Source organism: Salmo salar, chromosome ssa23 (assembly GCF_905237065.1).
Source record: "Salmo salar chromosome ssa23, Ssal_v3.1, whole genome shotgun sequence".
In the NCBI taxonomy this organism is placed as follows: domain Eukaryota; kingdom Metazoa; phylum Chordata; class Actinopteri; order Salmoniformes; family Salmonidae; genus Salmo; species Salmo salar.
The window spans coordinates 22,318,199-22,335,154 of NC_059464.1; the positions used below are offsets into that span (position 1 = coordinate 22,318,199).

Here is a 16,956-nt window from a genome sequence, read left to right on the forward strand (position 1 = left end):
GGCTGTGTGTGTGTGTTCGCGTGTGTGTGTGTGTTCGCGTGTGTGTGTGAGCTCACCGGTGAGGACAGTCTTTGCAGATCTTCTGATCAGAGAAGATTCCCTGGAAAGTGTTCTTAAAGATCTGCTCACGGCCGATTTTCTAAAGAACAAAACAGACAACATCTCAATATGTCAATAATAAAAGGTGTGTCACATTATAGTACAAATATGTGTGATAAGTAGATGTGAATGGTGGAGTGTGTGTAACCTTAAGGTGCTCGTCCAACTGGTCCACCAGTGAAGTGAAGAACTCATAAGCATCCTGTTGCTCTCGTACATACAGCTCCTTATTCCACATCTTAAAGATCTACAGAAACAAAAACATTCGTTATTTTCGAAGGAAACACGGGTAGTTAGTCGAGTATGTACTGTGTAGTGTACTTGAATGAGTGTGTGTGCACGTCTGCGCATGTTCGGATACCTTCCAGAAGTTCTCAGGGACGTAGTACTGCAGCTTGCTCTCCATCAGGTGTCCGAACAGAGACTGGACCTGACAGAAAACACTCTCGTCTGGCTGCTCCGTGTCGTCCTCTATAGACAGAAAGGCCTCAGCCAGGCCAGGCTGCATGTACAGCTGCTGGAACACAGCATTCATATAGCAGGTGGCTCCACCGTTCTTTAACCCTACGAACCCCGACACAGAACGACTGTCCACCGGCGGGAGGAACTGGGAGAGGGGCACGGAAGGAGGGAATAGGAGAAGAGAGTTAGACACTGAAGTTAGAACTGTGTTTACAGGTATGTAATGTTTCTATCAAGCATTTCTCCATTCACGTGTGTTTGTTGTGTGTGGGTGCACACCAGGGTAGTAACGGTACACGTATTCATGCCGAACCGTTCGGTACGGAGACCCCGTTTGTTCCGCACTGTGAACCCGAATGAATACATCAAAACCAGAACAACACTAGGCCTATAGGCTGTGCCTACGCTGCATGGTAGGCCAATGTCTCCAGTAAATCTGAGCTGAAAAGATATTTCAGGCTATTCCGTTAACACAACTAGAGCCTATGCACACGTTGTAATCCAAATTCAAATCTTAACTGCCGCATTTCAAACTGTCCTGGGGTCGATAAATCAGGATTGGACGTTCCCACCATCGTTTAAATCTCCCTTTTGGAAACATTTTGGCTTCCCAGTAGATTACAACAACGATGGACAACGCCTCAAATATGGTTGACACATTTACGCCGACATCACCCCAGTATACCGGAGCAAGACGGAAACGCAAAGAAAACAACGCATCGTCTCCCCTCTGCATTCAAGTAGCCCTTGGCAGCTGATTGCGACAGAGCCAAAGAACTTACAAGAGCGACAGGTAGACTATTCTCTGTGGTTGAGAATAGTTTTTTTTCCCCACAGCACCTCGTGAAAGTACTTGAGCCAACGTTAGGAATTTCCCTCTCGCACCCATTTCAGCAAACAGGAAGTAGACTACCCACTCTATATAAGCAAGCCAAAGCTTTCCATGAATTCACCAATGTACACTGTGTTGGTCTTACTTAACCGGTAAAGCCCATCACATTACCCCGGAAGGAGATGTATCATGCTACAGACACTTTATGAGTCACAAGTACCCATCTGGCACTGAAGGAGGCAGTGTCACGGTTCGTTCGTAACCGAGATGGAAGTGGGAATTTACCATATACGACTGGGGGGAAAAAAATCCACTTGAACGGTCGTCAAACTCATAATTACTAGTGGGAAACTAGTCTATCATCCTGAGAACCCACTTCTCTCACATGCTGACCTCTGACGTCACCTACTAAGGAAATGTACAACAGCATTTCTGGCAGTTAAATGCAACAAAACATTATTTATAAAAAAAGCTATCTATTTATGTGGTTTTTGAACTCTATAATTTGTTTGCAAGCATGATAGCTGTTCTTTTAGTTTATGGTTGATGCAGCGTTGTTGGCCATTAGCCAATCGGCGTTTCTCAACGAGTTCAAAAATCACATGAACGCATCCAAGTGGTATTTACGACTTCATAACTGGCAAACATCCACCTCCCTACAAATGCAGCATCAGAGCGGAAACTTAAGGCCCAACATGACAATCCAGTCACAACAGACAACGTCAGGAACATTGTGAAACGTGAATGCAAAACGTACCAAAACGCGGGTTTGGTGAACCGTTACACCCATCTGTGTGTGTGCGTGCGCATGAGAGCAAAAATGTGTGCGACTCACGTCAAACTCCTTGCTGAGCGAAGGGTCTGACTGGTGGTGCATGGACAGCAGTTCTCTGGTGATGAGCTGTAGGTTGGCCACAGAGCTGTCTGCCAGCATCACCAGCACCTCGTAGGCTGCCAGTCTGCTGCTGGCCGTGCTGCACTTGGGGAAGAAGTCGTGGCTGGGGGGGGAGCTGGAGGCAGGGTTAGAAGTGTTCAGGATGATGCGGGACGCTCGGAAGAGGAAGTCATCTAACAGCTGCTGGATCAGAGAGGGACCTGCAGAGAAAACGCACATGCTGTAAATGTGAAAGCATTGTATTTAGCGACTTTCAAAGCCGAACTGCCTGGACTGTGTTGTAATGTTTGAAGACAGGAAATGATACTGAACAAAAATATAAAAATGCAACATGCCAAAAATGTCTAACATTATACAGTTACAGTTCATATAAGGACATTAGTCAATAAAAATAAAAAAAATCATAAGGCCCTAATCTATGGATTTCACATGACTGCGAAAACAGATATGCATCTGTTGGTCACAGATACCTTGAAAAAAAATTCTTTTTAAAAAGGTAGTGGCGTGGATCAGAAACCCAGTCAGTATCTGGTGTGACCATTTGCCTCATGCAGTGCAACACATCTCCTTCGCATAGAGTTGATCAGGCTGTTGATTGTGGCCTGTGGAATGTTGTCCCACTCCTCTTCAATGGCTGTGCAAAGTTGCTGGACATGGGCGGGAACTGGAATACACTGTTGTACACATCAATCCAGAGTATCCCAAACATGGTGAATGGGTGACATGTTTGGTGAGTATGCAGGCCATGGAAAAACTGACATTTTTAGCTTCGAGGAAGTGTACATATCCTTGCGACATGGGGTTGTCCATCATCATGCTGAAACATGAGATTATGGCGGCCGATGACAGGCACGACAATGGGCCTCAGGATCTCGTCATTCAAATTGCCATCGATAAAATGCATTCTTTGTTGTCCGTGGCTTATGCCTGCCCATACAATAACCGCACCGCACCATGGGGCACTCTGTTCAAATCAGCAATCCACTCGCCAACACGACGCCATACGTGTGTCTGCGGTTGTGAGGCCGGTTGGACGCACTGCCAAATTCTCTAAAACGATGTTGGATGCGGCTTATGGTAGAGAAATGAACATTAGACATTCATGCTAATTATACTCTCCCTCAAAACATTTGTAACATCTGTGACATTGTGCTGTGTGACACAAAACTGCCCATTTTAGAGTGGCCTTTTATTGTCCCTAGCACAAGGTACACCTGTGTAATGATCATGCTGTTTAATCAGCTTCTTGATATGCCAGACCTGTCAGGTGGATGGATTATCTTGGCAAAGGAGAAATGCTCACTAACAGGGAGATAAACAAATTTGTGCCCAAAATTTGAGAGAAATAAGTGCGTAAGGAACATTTCTGGGATCATTTATTTCATCTTATGAACCACGGGACCAACACTTTATATGTGGTTTATATTTTTGTTCAGTGTAACTTACAACTGTGCTTGGTGCTGTAGCGTCTCCCTACCACAGCAAAGCATTCGGAAAATGTAACCTTAAAGGATCTGATCTGTATGTATGGCTGTCTGTGTTCTGATGTGTGTACAGACTGGCTGTCCAGGTGTGTGTCCAGGTGGAAAGGCGCACACACACACACACACACACACACACACACACACACACACACACACACACACACACACACACCTGTCTATATAAGGTCCCACAGTTGACAGTGCATGTCAAAGCAAAAACCAAGCCATTAGGTCGAAGGAATTGTCCGTAGAGCTCCTAGACAGGATTGTGTCGAGGCACAGATTTGGGGAAGTGCACCAAAACATGTCTGCAGCATTGAAGGTCGCCAAGAAGACAGTGGCCTCCATCATTCTTAAATGGAAGAAGTTTGGAACCACCAAGACTCTTCCTACAGCTGGCCGCACGGCCAAACTGAGCCATCAGGGGAGAAGGGCCTTAGTCAAGGAGGTGACCAAGAACCCGATGGTCACACTGACAGAGCTCCAGAGTTCCTCTAAGGAGATGGGAGAACCTTCCAGAAGGACAACCATCTCTGCAGCACTCCACCAATCAGGCCTTTATGGTAGAGTGGGCAGACGGAAGCCACTCTTCAGTAAAAGGCACATGACCGCACGCTTGGAGTTTACCAAAAGGCACCTAAAGGACTCTGACCATGAGAAACAAGATTCTCTCTGAAACCAAGATTTAACTCTTTGGCCTGAATGCCAAGCATCACGTCTGGAGGAAACCTGGCACCATCCCTACGGTGAAGCAGAGTACAGAGAGATCATTGACAGACTGGGGCAAAGGTTCACCTTCCAACAGGACAACGACCCCAAGCACAAAGCCAAGACAACGCAGGAGCAGCTTCGGAACAAGTCTCTGAATGTCCTTGAGTGGCCCAGCCAGAGCCCGGACTTGAAGCCATCGAACATCTCTGGAGAGACCTGAAAATAGCTGTGCAGCGACGCTCCCCATCCAACCTGACAGAGCTTGAGAGGATCTGCAGAGAAGAATGGGAGAAACTCCCCAAATACAGGTGTGCCAAGCTTGTAGCGTCATACCCAAGAAGACTTGAGGCTGTAATCGCTGCCAAAGGTGCTTCAACAAAGTACTGAGTAAAGGATCTGAATACTTATGTAAATGTTATACTTTTTTTTTTTAATTACATTTGCAAAAATTCATAAACAGTTTTTGCTTTGTCATTATGGGGTATTGTGTGTAGATTGATGAGGAGGAAAACTATTTAATACATTTTAGAACAAGGCTGTAACGTAACAAAATGTGGAAAAAGTCAAGGGGTCTGAATACTTTCCGAAGGCACGGTATATGAATGTGTGTGTACTCACCCAGCTGTTCCTTCTCTGTGCCACAGAGTGACAGTAGTGTTTTGATGAGGCGGAGGTGTCCAGCCTGCAGGATGTTGTCAGCCTCACTGGTCTCCATCTCAGAGCTCCAGCTGGGCTCAAAGTTATCCAACCAGCTGATCTCATCTTCCAACATGGCCACCGCACTCACTGACAACACCTCCATCTCCGAACCTGGAGTGGGACAGGAGCATTCATCATGCGTCAATGAGTGTTGGAAAACTGTTGGTGTGTGTGTGTGTGTGTGTGTGTGTGTGTGTGTGTATAAACTTACTGGTCAAGTCATCCAGTAGTTGACATCGCAGGTCAAAGTACTCAGTACACTGTGACAGCAACCTGGATAGACAGAACAATATTACTCAGATATAGACAACAGACAGGACAAAACAGGCTGTGGCGCTGTACATCCATATACACTTACAACTAGCTACAGCTATATGACGCTATACATCAGCTTTTAAGTGATATTTTCCAGTTACATGCTGACTCGACCGGGCGCGAGCGGGCATCCGCACGCATGTTGATTTTGTCCAGACGCGATCAGGACACGCAGGTTGAAACGAACTCTGAACCAACTATATTAATTTGGGGACAGGTTGAAAAGCATTAAACATTCATGCTAATTTAGCTAGCTAGATAGATGTTGCTACTAATTTGTCCTGGGATATAAACATTAGGTTGTTATTTTACCTGAAATGCACAAGGTCCTCTATTCCGACAATTAATCCACAGTTAAAAGGGTAAACCGAGTTTGTTTCTAGTAATCATTCCTGCATCAGTCTTCTTCTTTGGACGTTATATGGTGGTTGGCCACCAACTTTAAGGTGCATTACCACCACCAACTGGACTGGAGTGTGGACCTCAGTTCATCTTTCAATCACCCACGTCGGTATACGCTCCTAAAAACCAATGAGGAGATGGGAGAGGCGGGACTTGCAGCGCATCAGGAGTCACGAATAGAACCAAGTTCTATTTTAGCGCCTGGCTACGCAGACGCTCGTTGACACACGCGAGCAGTTTGGATGCAATGATTGAATAACATGTATGTTATTCAAATCATTGCAAGCGGTGTGGTCAGCATGTTAGTCCATCTATCATGGATAATTTGGCGCCATCTGCTGTTTAACATAACTTACTACTGCCTCCCAGTAGCAATGACAACAACACGTGTGTGTACCTCTGGTTGACTCCTCTCATGACAGACGTGGGGCTCCAGAGGGGCAGCTGGGAGCTGAGGACGACTCGGAGCAGGAACACGTTGGGTTTGACGATCTCAGGGAACGCAGAGCTGTCCGATTGGCTCAGAGTGTACAGCTGGTCACATGCCACTCGCCGGATCTGACAGAGACACGGGTTAGAACCCACACACACACTCACTCAGTCTCACACACCGACACACATCCTAGTTACCTCTCCACTGGCTGATCCTAGCAGGATGTCGATGATGAAGTCACTGACACAGGGGAGGATGTAGAATGAGCCTGGAGAGACAAACACACTGTTAGCATTCCGTCTTTACAAAACAGCGTCTGTGTGTCAAATCAAAGCCACAGTCTACATCTGTTGTTTACCAAGCATGTGATGAATACAAACAGTGAAATGCTTACTTACGGGCCCTTCCCAACAACGCAGAGAGAAAGAAAATAGAGAAGTAATAGAAAAGTAAAACCCATAATAATAAATACACAATGAGCAGCGATAACTTGGCTCTATACGCGGGGTACCAATACCGAGTCGGTGTGCAGGGGTACGAGGTAATTGAGGTAGATATGTACATAGAACTAAGAATAAAGTCACAGATAAACAGTAGCGTATGGAATAAGACAAAAAAAGTTAGTGCAAAAAGGGTCAATGCAGATAGTTAAATAGTTAACCAAATAGCTACCTGGACTAACAATTTAGCTGTTTTATGGCTTGGGGGTAGAAGCTGTTCAGGGTTCTGTTGGTTCCAGACTTGGTGCATCGGTACCACTCGCCATACAGTAGCAGAGATAACAGTCTATGACTTGTGTGGGTAAGTGACCATTTTTAGGGCCTTCCTGTGACACCGCCTGGTATACAGGTCCTGGATGGCAGGGAGCCTGGCCACAGTGATGTACGCATTACTCTCTGTAGTGCCTTGCGGTCAGGTGCCAAGCAGTTGCCATACCAAGCGGTGATGCCGCCAGTCAAGCTGCTCACAATGATGCAGCTGTATAACTTTTTGAGGATCTGAGGATCCAAGCCAAATCTTTTCAGCCTCCTGAGAGGGAAGAGGTGTTGTCATTCCCTCTTCAAGACTGTGTTGGTGTGTGTGGACCAAGATAGATCCTTAGTGATGTGGACCCCGAAGAACTTGAAGCTCTCGACCCGCTCCACTACAGCCCCGTCGATGTGAATGGGGGCGTGCTCGGCCCGTTGTTTCCTGTAGTCCACGATCAGCTCCTTTGTATTGATCACGTTGAGGGAGAGGTTGTTGTCCTGGCACCACACTGCCAGGTCTCTGACCTCCTCCCTATAGGCTGTCTCATCGTCGTTGATGATCAGGCCTACCATTGTCGTGCCGTCAGCAAACTTAATGATGGTTTTGAAGTAGCACGTGGCCACGCAGTCGTGGGTGAACAGGGAGTACAGGAGGGGACTAACCACGCACCCGAGGGGCACCCGTGGTGAGGGTCAGCATGGCAGATGTTTTGTTGCCTACCCTCATCACCTGGGGGGCGGCTCATCAGGAAGTCCCGGATCCGTTCAGTCCCAGGGAGCTTAACTTAGTGATGAGCTTGGAGGGCACTATGGTGTTGAACACTGACCTGTAGTCAATGAACAGCATTCTCATGTAAGTGTTCCTTTTGTCCAGGTGGGAAAGGGCAGTGTGGAGTGCAATAGAGATTGCGTCATCTGTGGATCTGTTGGGCCGTATGCGAATTGGAGTGTGTCTAGGTTTCTAGGATAATGGTGTTGATGTGAGCCATGACCAGCCTTTCTAAATATTTCATGGCTACAGATGCGAGTGCTACAGGGCGATAGTCATTTAGACAGGTTACCTTGGCATTATTGGGCACAGGGACTATGGTGGACTGCTTGAAACATGTAGGGATTACAGACTGGGTCAGGGTTTGAAAATGTCAGTGTGTGTTACCTAGCTGCAGTGTTCGTAGCCACGAGACCAGTAGAGACAGTGTGTGTGTGTGTGTGTGTGTGTGTGTTACCTAGCTGCTGTGTCCATAGCTGTAGACAGGTGACCCGTAGAGACAGTGTGTGTATGTTGTAGAGACAGTGTGTGTGTGTTACCTAACTACTGTGTTCGTAGCTGTAGACAGGTGACCAGTAGAGACAGAGTAGTGTGTGTGTGTGTGTGTGTGTGTGTGTGTGTGTGTGTGTGTGTGTGTGTGTGTGTGTGTGTGTGTGTGTGTGTGTTACCTAGCTGCTGTGTTCGTAGCTGTAGACAGGTGACCAGTAGTGACAGGGCCTCTCTAGCGATGATGCAGTCTTTAATAGAAACACTCTGCTGCTTCACGCATATGCCAGCATGCAGAGCTGTGGGTGGCGCTTCACCCTCACTGCTGGAACTGCAGTTACTTCCTGTCGAGAGAGAGAGAGAGAGAGAGAGAGAGAGACAGAGGAAGGGAGATGTATAAAGAGAGAGAGGAGAGAGAGAGAGAAATCCTCAGTATAAGGCTAAAGAATCAGAAGAGCGTAACAGACCATCCATTTCATTGCTCACAATTCAGACTGATGTGTGTGTATGTTAAATGTGTGTCAATATATTCCACCAGTGCCTTGTATGCGTGTGTCTCTCACCAGTGCTGCTGACACGGGTGCGGACCCCAAGTGGGAGGAGCGAGCTGTGCTCAGGTCTGATTGGCTGTGGACTGCCGACGAGGTCCAATCGGCCGGCGGCTGCTGCCCATGTCAGACGCATGAAGCACGCCAACGTCGAGGTGAAGTCCCCCACCTCCATCGTCTATGGAGGAAAGACATGGTTAGAGGTGTGTGTAAGATGTGTGTGTATTAGGGTGTGTGTGTGTGTGTGTGTACCTGTATAGCTACGCGTGCTGCAGGGATGATCTCCTCTACTCTGATGGAGGAGCGTTCAGACAGAGACATCTGTCTATAGGAGCTCTTCTCAGGCGTCCCACACAGCGACAGCTGTCTCCCCGGTCGCCCCGCGTTACGGAACGGCCGACTAGACAGCGTGTCGCCCTCTCGGATGACATCATCATCCAGCAACGACGGCATACTCTGGCCAACCAATAGGAACCTGCAGGGGAAAGAAAGTTCCAATCACATTCAACCTCTCTAACAACTTATCTAAACGTGTGTGTGTGTGTGCGCACGCGCGCAGTGGTGGATTTAGGTATAGTCGACAATAAAAGCAGTCTGCACACCACCAAGGTGAATTGGTTTAGTGTTGACTCTTGGTTGACAGTGTTGGGGGATGGGTAATGTATTGATGCTCGAGTGCCAAATCAACACACATTTGTTTCTATTTGTTACTTATTTTTGATATTTATGACTTATTTTGGTTTATATTTTATATTTATATAGTTTAAATGGTATGATTATTTATGTGTTGTTCCAAATGTCTGAATAAAAATTACAGTTAGTGTAGAATGGTCGGTGGGGGTTCGCCCAGGGAGCCATACAAGCTAGAACCGCCACTGTGTGTGTGTGTGTGTGTGTGTGTGTGTGTGTACCTGGCCAGTTGTAGACAGATGGAGTAGACTCCCTGTCTGGTCTCATAGTCCACCTCAGAGGGAATAGAGTCTCGCTGCATCACATTCACCACCAAACTGAGACCTCCAGCTTTCAGGAAGTTCTCACAGAAAGACTTGACACTGGTCTTAGCCATCTCATCATCTGAGGTTGGCATCAACTTAGAACTCAACACCTTGAGGAAGAAAGAGAGAAAGGAGAAGAAAGAGAGAGGTCACAGAAAGAAGTGTGTCCGTGCACAAATGTGTGTGTGTGTGTATAGGAGTGTGTGTACCTCTAGGTTGTAGAGGACTCTGAAGGTGGACATCCCGGGAGCAGAGGATCTGAAGAGTGATTCTAAGATGGAGGCAGCACTGGGCTGGTGCTGCTGCTTAGAACCCAGAGACGGAGACCGAGAGCCTGACCCCTGACCCAGGGTGAACAGCGTCTTCTACAGCAGACACACACAGGAAACGCATACACGTTATCATCCTGGCTCTGGTCAGAGGGGTTGAACTGTCCTCATCATTTCAACCCAAACACAAACTAACCCACCGGGTCTGACCTGATGGTTGCTAGTACAGGGTTAGATTATTATAGTACTGAAGGGTTAGTCGCTATAGAACTAAATGTAAATGTACCTGGTGACTCCAGACACTGGACTCTTTGGGAACAAAGTTATCTAGAGCGTCCTGAACCTCTGGGTCTGTTGGGATCAGCAGCAGCAGCTTACGTACACGCAGGGTTGTCCTGGAACACACACACACACGCACACACACACACGGAACGTCATACATTCAGGTCCAGGTCCTTGAAGGATCTGTGTGTGTTCGTGCACAACTCACCGGGGTTCGTCCAGGTTGGCCAGCTGGTAGAGCATCTCAAACACGTTGCACACCAACGCCATGACAACACCTGGAAGGGACTTCTCCTACAAACACACCGTTAGCACATAATCAGACCCAAACATGAACTCAGTGTGTTCGTATATGCATGTCAGTGAGTGATTGTGTGTGTGTGATTGTGTGTGGTTTACCTGTTCCATAGCGTAGGCCGAGTTGAAGACCGCAGAGCTGGAGGAGGACGCGGAGGCGGAGGATTCAGAGCTGCCACCAGAGGGCGTGCCGGTGCCAGAGCTCTTCACTGTCAGAGACTGCTCATCACTGAACCCCAGCTGGGACAGCAGCTTCTGGTCCCGGTTCATTGTCAACTACAGACGGGGAGAGGGAGAGAGTTACACAAAACGCACAGATACATATGATACACAGTCACACACACACACACACTTCAATTTTTTGGCTTACTACGCTGTTACACACACTGTTCAGTCAACAAGACACACAAATAACACACACTCACCACGCTGTCATTGGCAAAGATTTGGACATTGTCGACTGGACAGCTGAGGTGCTCAGCGATCTTCCAGCGGACGCTGCCTACAGTCTCGTTACTGTGGGCCTCCAGGGTGAAGCTGTCTTTGGTGGACTCATAGGTGACGTGTAGAGAGACAGGGTGGCCGTTGAACGACGCTCCGTGAGGTAGAATGGTACGAGGCACAGAGTACAGATCCTACACACACACACAGTCATTTTTCTATCTTTCCATGTCACGCTCTCATCCCCCAAATAGAAATGGTTTATAAGGACATGTAGGTGAAAGTAGTCTAACGCTTAAAACTAAAATTGTAAATGCCGTGTTACATATTTTGGTCGGTGTGAGGTCTTACCTCGATAGTGATGACGTAACGCTCAGCCAATAGCAGCAGCCTCTCAATGATCACCAGTTTGGTGGACCTGGAAGGTGATTGGACCGACGTAGCAACAGTTGGCATGGCGGTGGCCGTCAGCATCTTGGTTGCCCTGGTAACAGCATGAGTCAACGTGGGGCCTCCTAGAGCTGAACTGGCTGCCTCCAGTCGTTTGTAACAATCAGCAATGAACTTCTTGTGTAAAGACACAGAATCCTACAGACACACAGAGTCAATAGCAGAGATCGTAACCATGACCCACACAGGTTTGGGTACTAACGGATTGCATGTAACAGGGATTATGTAATCGTATTACAAAAATGAAGTAACTTTCAGCCCAGATTGCTTAAAATAAAAATGGCGTAATCAAATTAGTTATATTGTTAAAAACAAGTAATTACTTCATCTAATATCAAGATGTGTGCTGCAATAGAAATTGCAGGTTTTTGAGAGCTGTGCTGAGTGTCACCTTTTAGTAGAAATGGATACTTCTCCTTTCTGTTCGGATCTATTTAAAATCTCCAAAACTGCCAAAGACTTTCCTTGGTTGTTTCTACAGAAACTTTCTTTAAACAAAAAAACATCAGACCCCCGCTTACTGAGAACTAAATCATCCCCCATTTCATCAGGATCTTTCTGTCAAAAGGACACTTTAGATTAGTTAACACAGGTCCATCCTGTTTGTTCACTTCCTAAGCCCTGAGATGACACACACGACAAATCAGATGCTTACACAGCCAACCCTCTAGTTTCAGTGGAAATAAGTACACTGAAATATACCTGGTCAGTCTTGGCAGACAGATCTACGTGTTTTTGCAAACTGAGAATAGTACACATTCAGAATATTTGCACAATTGATCATCCAACTCCAACTTAAATAATCAGATTTCTCTTGGATCCGTTACATATGTCTACTTTATCATTCCAGACTGTTATGCTAAAGGTGGGCCAGACATTCCAATGACCATTTCCTCTTTTACTGAGCACTATCTGCTTGGCAGCTGGGTGCAGTAGGACTATAACTGCACAATCAAAGAATGAGAGTTGGGTATGTTTTCCCTACAACTTGACAATGAAACTGACTTTTTAGCAGTGATGCCATTTCATCAAGAAGATGCAACAGGCATCTGAGCCAGCAATTGCCCAAAAATGCTGGTGAGTTGGGTGGGCAAGAGGAGAGACAGGTGTGCAGAGAGGTCACTCATCAGTCTGCAGCATAAACTGATGTTGCAGATGCTGGCTAACCAAGTAATCCAAAAGTAATCAGATTGTGTTACTCATTCCAATGGATTATATTACAAATTACTTTTACGGTCATGTAATCTCTAATCAGTAACTGATTACCTTTTTCAAGTAATCCGCCATCAAACCCTACACGCGCGCGCACACGCACACACACGCACCTTCTTCATCTTTGGGTTGAGGTTGGTGTAGCTATAGGTGATGATGAGCTGGATAGCCTCGTTAGCGATCTCCTCGTCAGGCGTTTCCATGGCAATGCGCCAGATAAAGTCCATCCCAGACAGGTCCAGCCGCTCCACAAACTACACACACAGGACCGTAATGATAAAAGGGTTAGGGTGTTTAGGTCCCTCAGGTGCATTAATCCTAACTGTCATGCTAGTGTTAGCCTCATATGCTGAATAAATTGACAGAAACTGTCAGATTGTTGGAGTCCATAAATTACTTTCCAGCTCTGAAAATATGTCTCAATGCTGATATGGAGATGAACGACTGTCTAGACATGTCATGAACCAAATGATTTAATAAAAAGGGTCATTCCACCATGTCGGTGCCTTAAATAGATGTCACCTCATTTTAACATTGTTATATAGAGCACATACATGTTCAACATAAATGTTTTTTAAATAAAAAATAAAGACTATAGTAGTGGTTCCCAAACATTTTTATAGTCCTGTACACCTTCAAACATTCAACCTCCAGCTGCGTACCACCTCTAGCCTATGGGGGACGAATTCGTCCCACCTACGTAACAGCCACTGCTATCCTGTGGCGCGATTTTCAAAACCTTAAAAATCCTATTACTTCAATTTCTCAAACATATGACTATTTTACAGCCATTTAAAGACAAGACTCTCGTTAATCTAACCACACTGTCCGATTTCAAAAAGGCTTTACAACGAAAGCAAAACATTAGATTATGTCAGCAGAGTACCAAGCCAGAAATAATCAGACACCCATTTTTCAAGCCAGCATATAATGTCACCAAAACCCAGAAGACAGCTAAATGCAGCACTCACCTTTGATGATCTTCATCAGATGACAACCCTAGGACATTATGTTATACAATACATGCATGTTTTGTTCAATCAAGTTCATATTTATATCAAAAACCAGCTTTTTACATTAGCATGTGACGTTCAGAACTAGCATACCCCCCGCAAACTTCCGGGGAATTCGCTAACATTTTACTAAATTACTCACGATAAACGTTCACAAAAAGCATAACAATTATTTTAAGAATTATAGATACAGACCTCCTCTATGCACTCGATATGTCCGATTTTAAAATAGCTTTTTGGTGAAAGCACATTTTGCAATATTCTAAGTACATAGCCCAGGCATCACGGGCTCGCTATTTAGACACCCGGCAAGTTTAGCACTCACCATAATCATATTTACTATTATAAAAGTTTCATTACCTTTTGTTGTCTTCGTCAGAATACACACCCAGGACTGCTACTTCAACAACAAATGTTGGTTTGGTCCAAAATAATCCATCGTTATATCCGAATAGCGGCGTTTTGTTCGTGCGTTCCAGACACTATCCGAAATAGTAAAGAAGTGTCACGCGCATGGCGCAATTCGTGACAATAAAATTCTAAGTATTCCATTAGCGTACTTCGAAGCATGTCAACCGCTGTTTAAAATCAATTTTTACGACATTTTTCTCGTAGAAAAGCGATAATATTCCGACAGGGAATCTCCTTTTCGGCAAACAGAGGAAAAAAATCCCAAAGGCGGGGGCGGTCGGGGTCACGCGCATAAGCCAGTGTCCCTTGATCGGCCACTTGAGAAAGGCGATAATGTGTTTCAGCCTGGGGCTGGAATGACGACATTCTGTTTTTTCCCGGGCTCTGAGCACCTATGGACGACGTGGGAAGTGTCACGTTAGAGCAGAGATCCTTAGTAAATGATAGAGATGGAAAAGAAGTTCAACAAATGGTCAGACAGGCCACTTCCTGTAAAGGAATCTCTCAGGTTTTGACCTGCCATTTGAGTTCTGTTATACTCACAGACACCATTCAAACAGTTTTAGAAAATTTAGGGTGTTTTCTATCCATATGTAATAAGTATATGCATATTCTAGTTACTGGGTAGGAGTGGTAACCAGATTAAATCGGGTATGTTTTTTATCCAGCCGTGTCAATGCTGCCCCCTAGCCCTAACAGGCTAGCATCAGGGTCAGCGCAATATCAAATGTTGTTTTTTGCCATCATTGTAAGTCTGCCACACACACACACACTATATGATACATTTGTTAAAACTTCTTAAGGCTAGAGGGCAGTACTTTGTTGTCCGGATGAAAAGCATGCCCAAAGTAAACTGTCTGTTACTCAGGCCCAGAAGCTAGGATATGCATATAATTGGTAGATTTGGATAGAAAACACTCTAAAGTTTCTAAAAATGTTAAAATAATGTCTGAGTATAACAGAACTGATTTGGCAGGAGAAACCCCGAGGAGAAACCATCCAGGGAAAAGAGAAATTGAGGTCATAGGATTTTCCAATGGTTTCTATGAGATACACTAATTATTAGGAACCTGGTTGCAGTTCCTATGGCTTCCACTAGATGTCAACAGTCTTTAGAAATTGGTCGATGTTTTTCTTTTGAGAAATGAAGAAGTAGCACTGTTCTTTGTACGTGTCACTCTGAACGTCCCCCATCTTTTGTTGCGTGTGAACAGGAGCGCGCTCCTAGATGGTTTAATTTGATTTTTGCCAGTGAAACGAGGCTACTCAGGCGAGAGAAAAAACCTCACACAAATGTATATTCCCGTTGGAAAATATAAATGTACTGTTTGAAAATGTTATTTTTTTTTATAATTAAATGTGAATCACATTTTTATTTGGCGTACCCCCGACGGCATTGCGCGTACCCCCAGTTTGGGTATACCTGGACTATAGAAAGTATTAGTATTATTAATGCCTATTAAAAGGTGCACAATGCAGATATCGCTCTGCCATTTCCTGGTTTCTAAAATTCTAGTAGTTTGCTTCATTTCAGTTAGTGACAAAACAAGCAAGTATAGTGTAGAGATTCATTGTATCATCTAAACAGCTGTAAAAAATATTTTCCATATCCAAAATACTATATTTTCAGCTGTTTGAAGCTGGTGTACAAAACCGAAAGTAAAAAAAAAATCTAAAATGAAACTTCTGACAGATCTTTAACTCAAATTTCTATGTCAATTTTGTTGGGTCGCCCCAAAAGTTATATGTTGCCGCTTTAAGTGCCAAATAAAGTCAGAGTTGACTGTAACAGGTCTGATGATTTCATCTTAAAATCAGCCATATATTATTTTATGACAGAAGAAATGGAAGCTTGTTTTGTGCAACAGGCAATTGAATGCAAGCTTCACAAAAAAAAAGAAGACATTTCTAAAACATTTCTAGCCTGTCTATATATGGGTAACAAGGTTGATGTGTTAAGCTCGACCAACTCAGTTTTCCACTACAAAACACTTTATTCAAAATCAGTTTTATTGAATTCTCCATGGGGTCTATATTAAAAAGGGCACTTATCTGAATATAACAGGTTTTTAAAATTCTATATTGGAGCACAATTTCTAATTAAAATACCAAATGGACGCATAAGGCACTCATTTCGTGTAATGACCTAAAAAGGGCGGTGTGTAGACAAATGTAACTATATTTGTGGGAACAAAAAAAAAATACAACCAACTGGGGACATTTTGGCGATCCTCATAAGGAAAAAGGCTATTTCTAGAATTAGGGTTAGATTTAGGATTAAGTTTTGGGGTTAAGCTTAGGGTAAGGGAAAATAGGATTTTGAATGGGAATCAATTGTGTCCCCACAATGTTAGTAAAACAAGACTGTGTGTGCATGTACTGACTCACCAGTTGAGTCCCCTGGCGTTTCAAGCGATGGTCACATAGGTTGACGTTCTCAAAAAAGGTCTTGAACAGATTGAAGCCTGAAAAATCCCCCAAAAAACCCTGGTTAAAGCCACTACGTAAGATCTACATGCAGTGCATTCGGAAAGTATTCAGACCCCTTGACTTTTTCCACATTTTGTTAGGTTACAACCTTATTGTAAAATTGATTAAATTGTTGGTTGCCCTCAATCTACACACAATACCCCATAATGACAAAGCAAAAACTGGTTTTAAGAAATGTTTGTAAACATAAGTATTCAGACCCTTTACTCAGT

General features: G+C 44.7%; 1 protein-coding gene across 4 annotated transcripts in view; it reads right to left on the bottom strand.

Annotated features, from left to right (window-relative positions):
* usp24 (ubiquitin specific peptidase 24) overlaps positions 1-16,956 on the bottom strand; it is a 55,700-nt gene that overhangs the window by 11,183 nt on the left and 27,561 nt on the right. For all 4 annotated transcript variants that reach the window (XM_014169245.2, XM_014169244.2, XM_014169243.2 and 1 more), the window contains 20 exons: positions 16,643-16,719; positions 12,944-13,084; positions 11,520-11,756; positions 11,153-11,362; positions 10,830-11,003; positions 10,639-10,724; positions 10,435-10,543; positions 10,089-10,244; positions 9,796-9,989; positions 9,137-9,359; positions 8,900-9,062; positions 8,519-8,680; positions 6,530-6,600; positions 6,297-6,457; positions 5,394-5,455; positions 5,102-5,293; positions 2,229-2,488; positions 461-706; positions 248-346; positions 57-139 (listed from right to left, as the gene is read on the bottom strand). In XM_014169245.2, the coding sequence (XP_014024720.1) occupies positions 57-139; positions 248-346; positions 461-706; positions 2,229-2,488; positions 5,102-5,293; positions 5,394-5,455; positions 6,297-6,457; positions 6,530-6,600; positions 8,519-8,680; positions 8,900-9,062; positions 9,137-9,359; positions 9,796-9,989; positions 10,089-10,244; positions 10,435-10,543; positions 10,639-10,724; positions 10,830-11,003; positions 11,153-11,362; positions 11,520-11,756; positions 12,944-13,084; positions 16,643-16,719 (3,106 nt within the window). The remainder of the gene's footprint in view (positions 1-56; positions 140-247; positions 347-460; positions 707-2,228; positions 2,489-5,101; positions 5,294-5,393; positions 5,456-6,296; positions 6,458-6,529; positions 6,601-8,518; positions 8,681-8,899; positions 9,063-9,136; positions 9,360-9,795; positions 9,990-10,088; positions 10,245-10,434; positions 10,544-10,638; positions 10,725-10,829; positions 11,004-11,152; positions 11,363-11,519; positions 11,757-12,943; positions 13,085-16,642; positions 16,720-16,956) is intronic.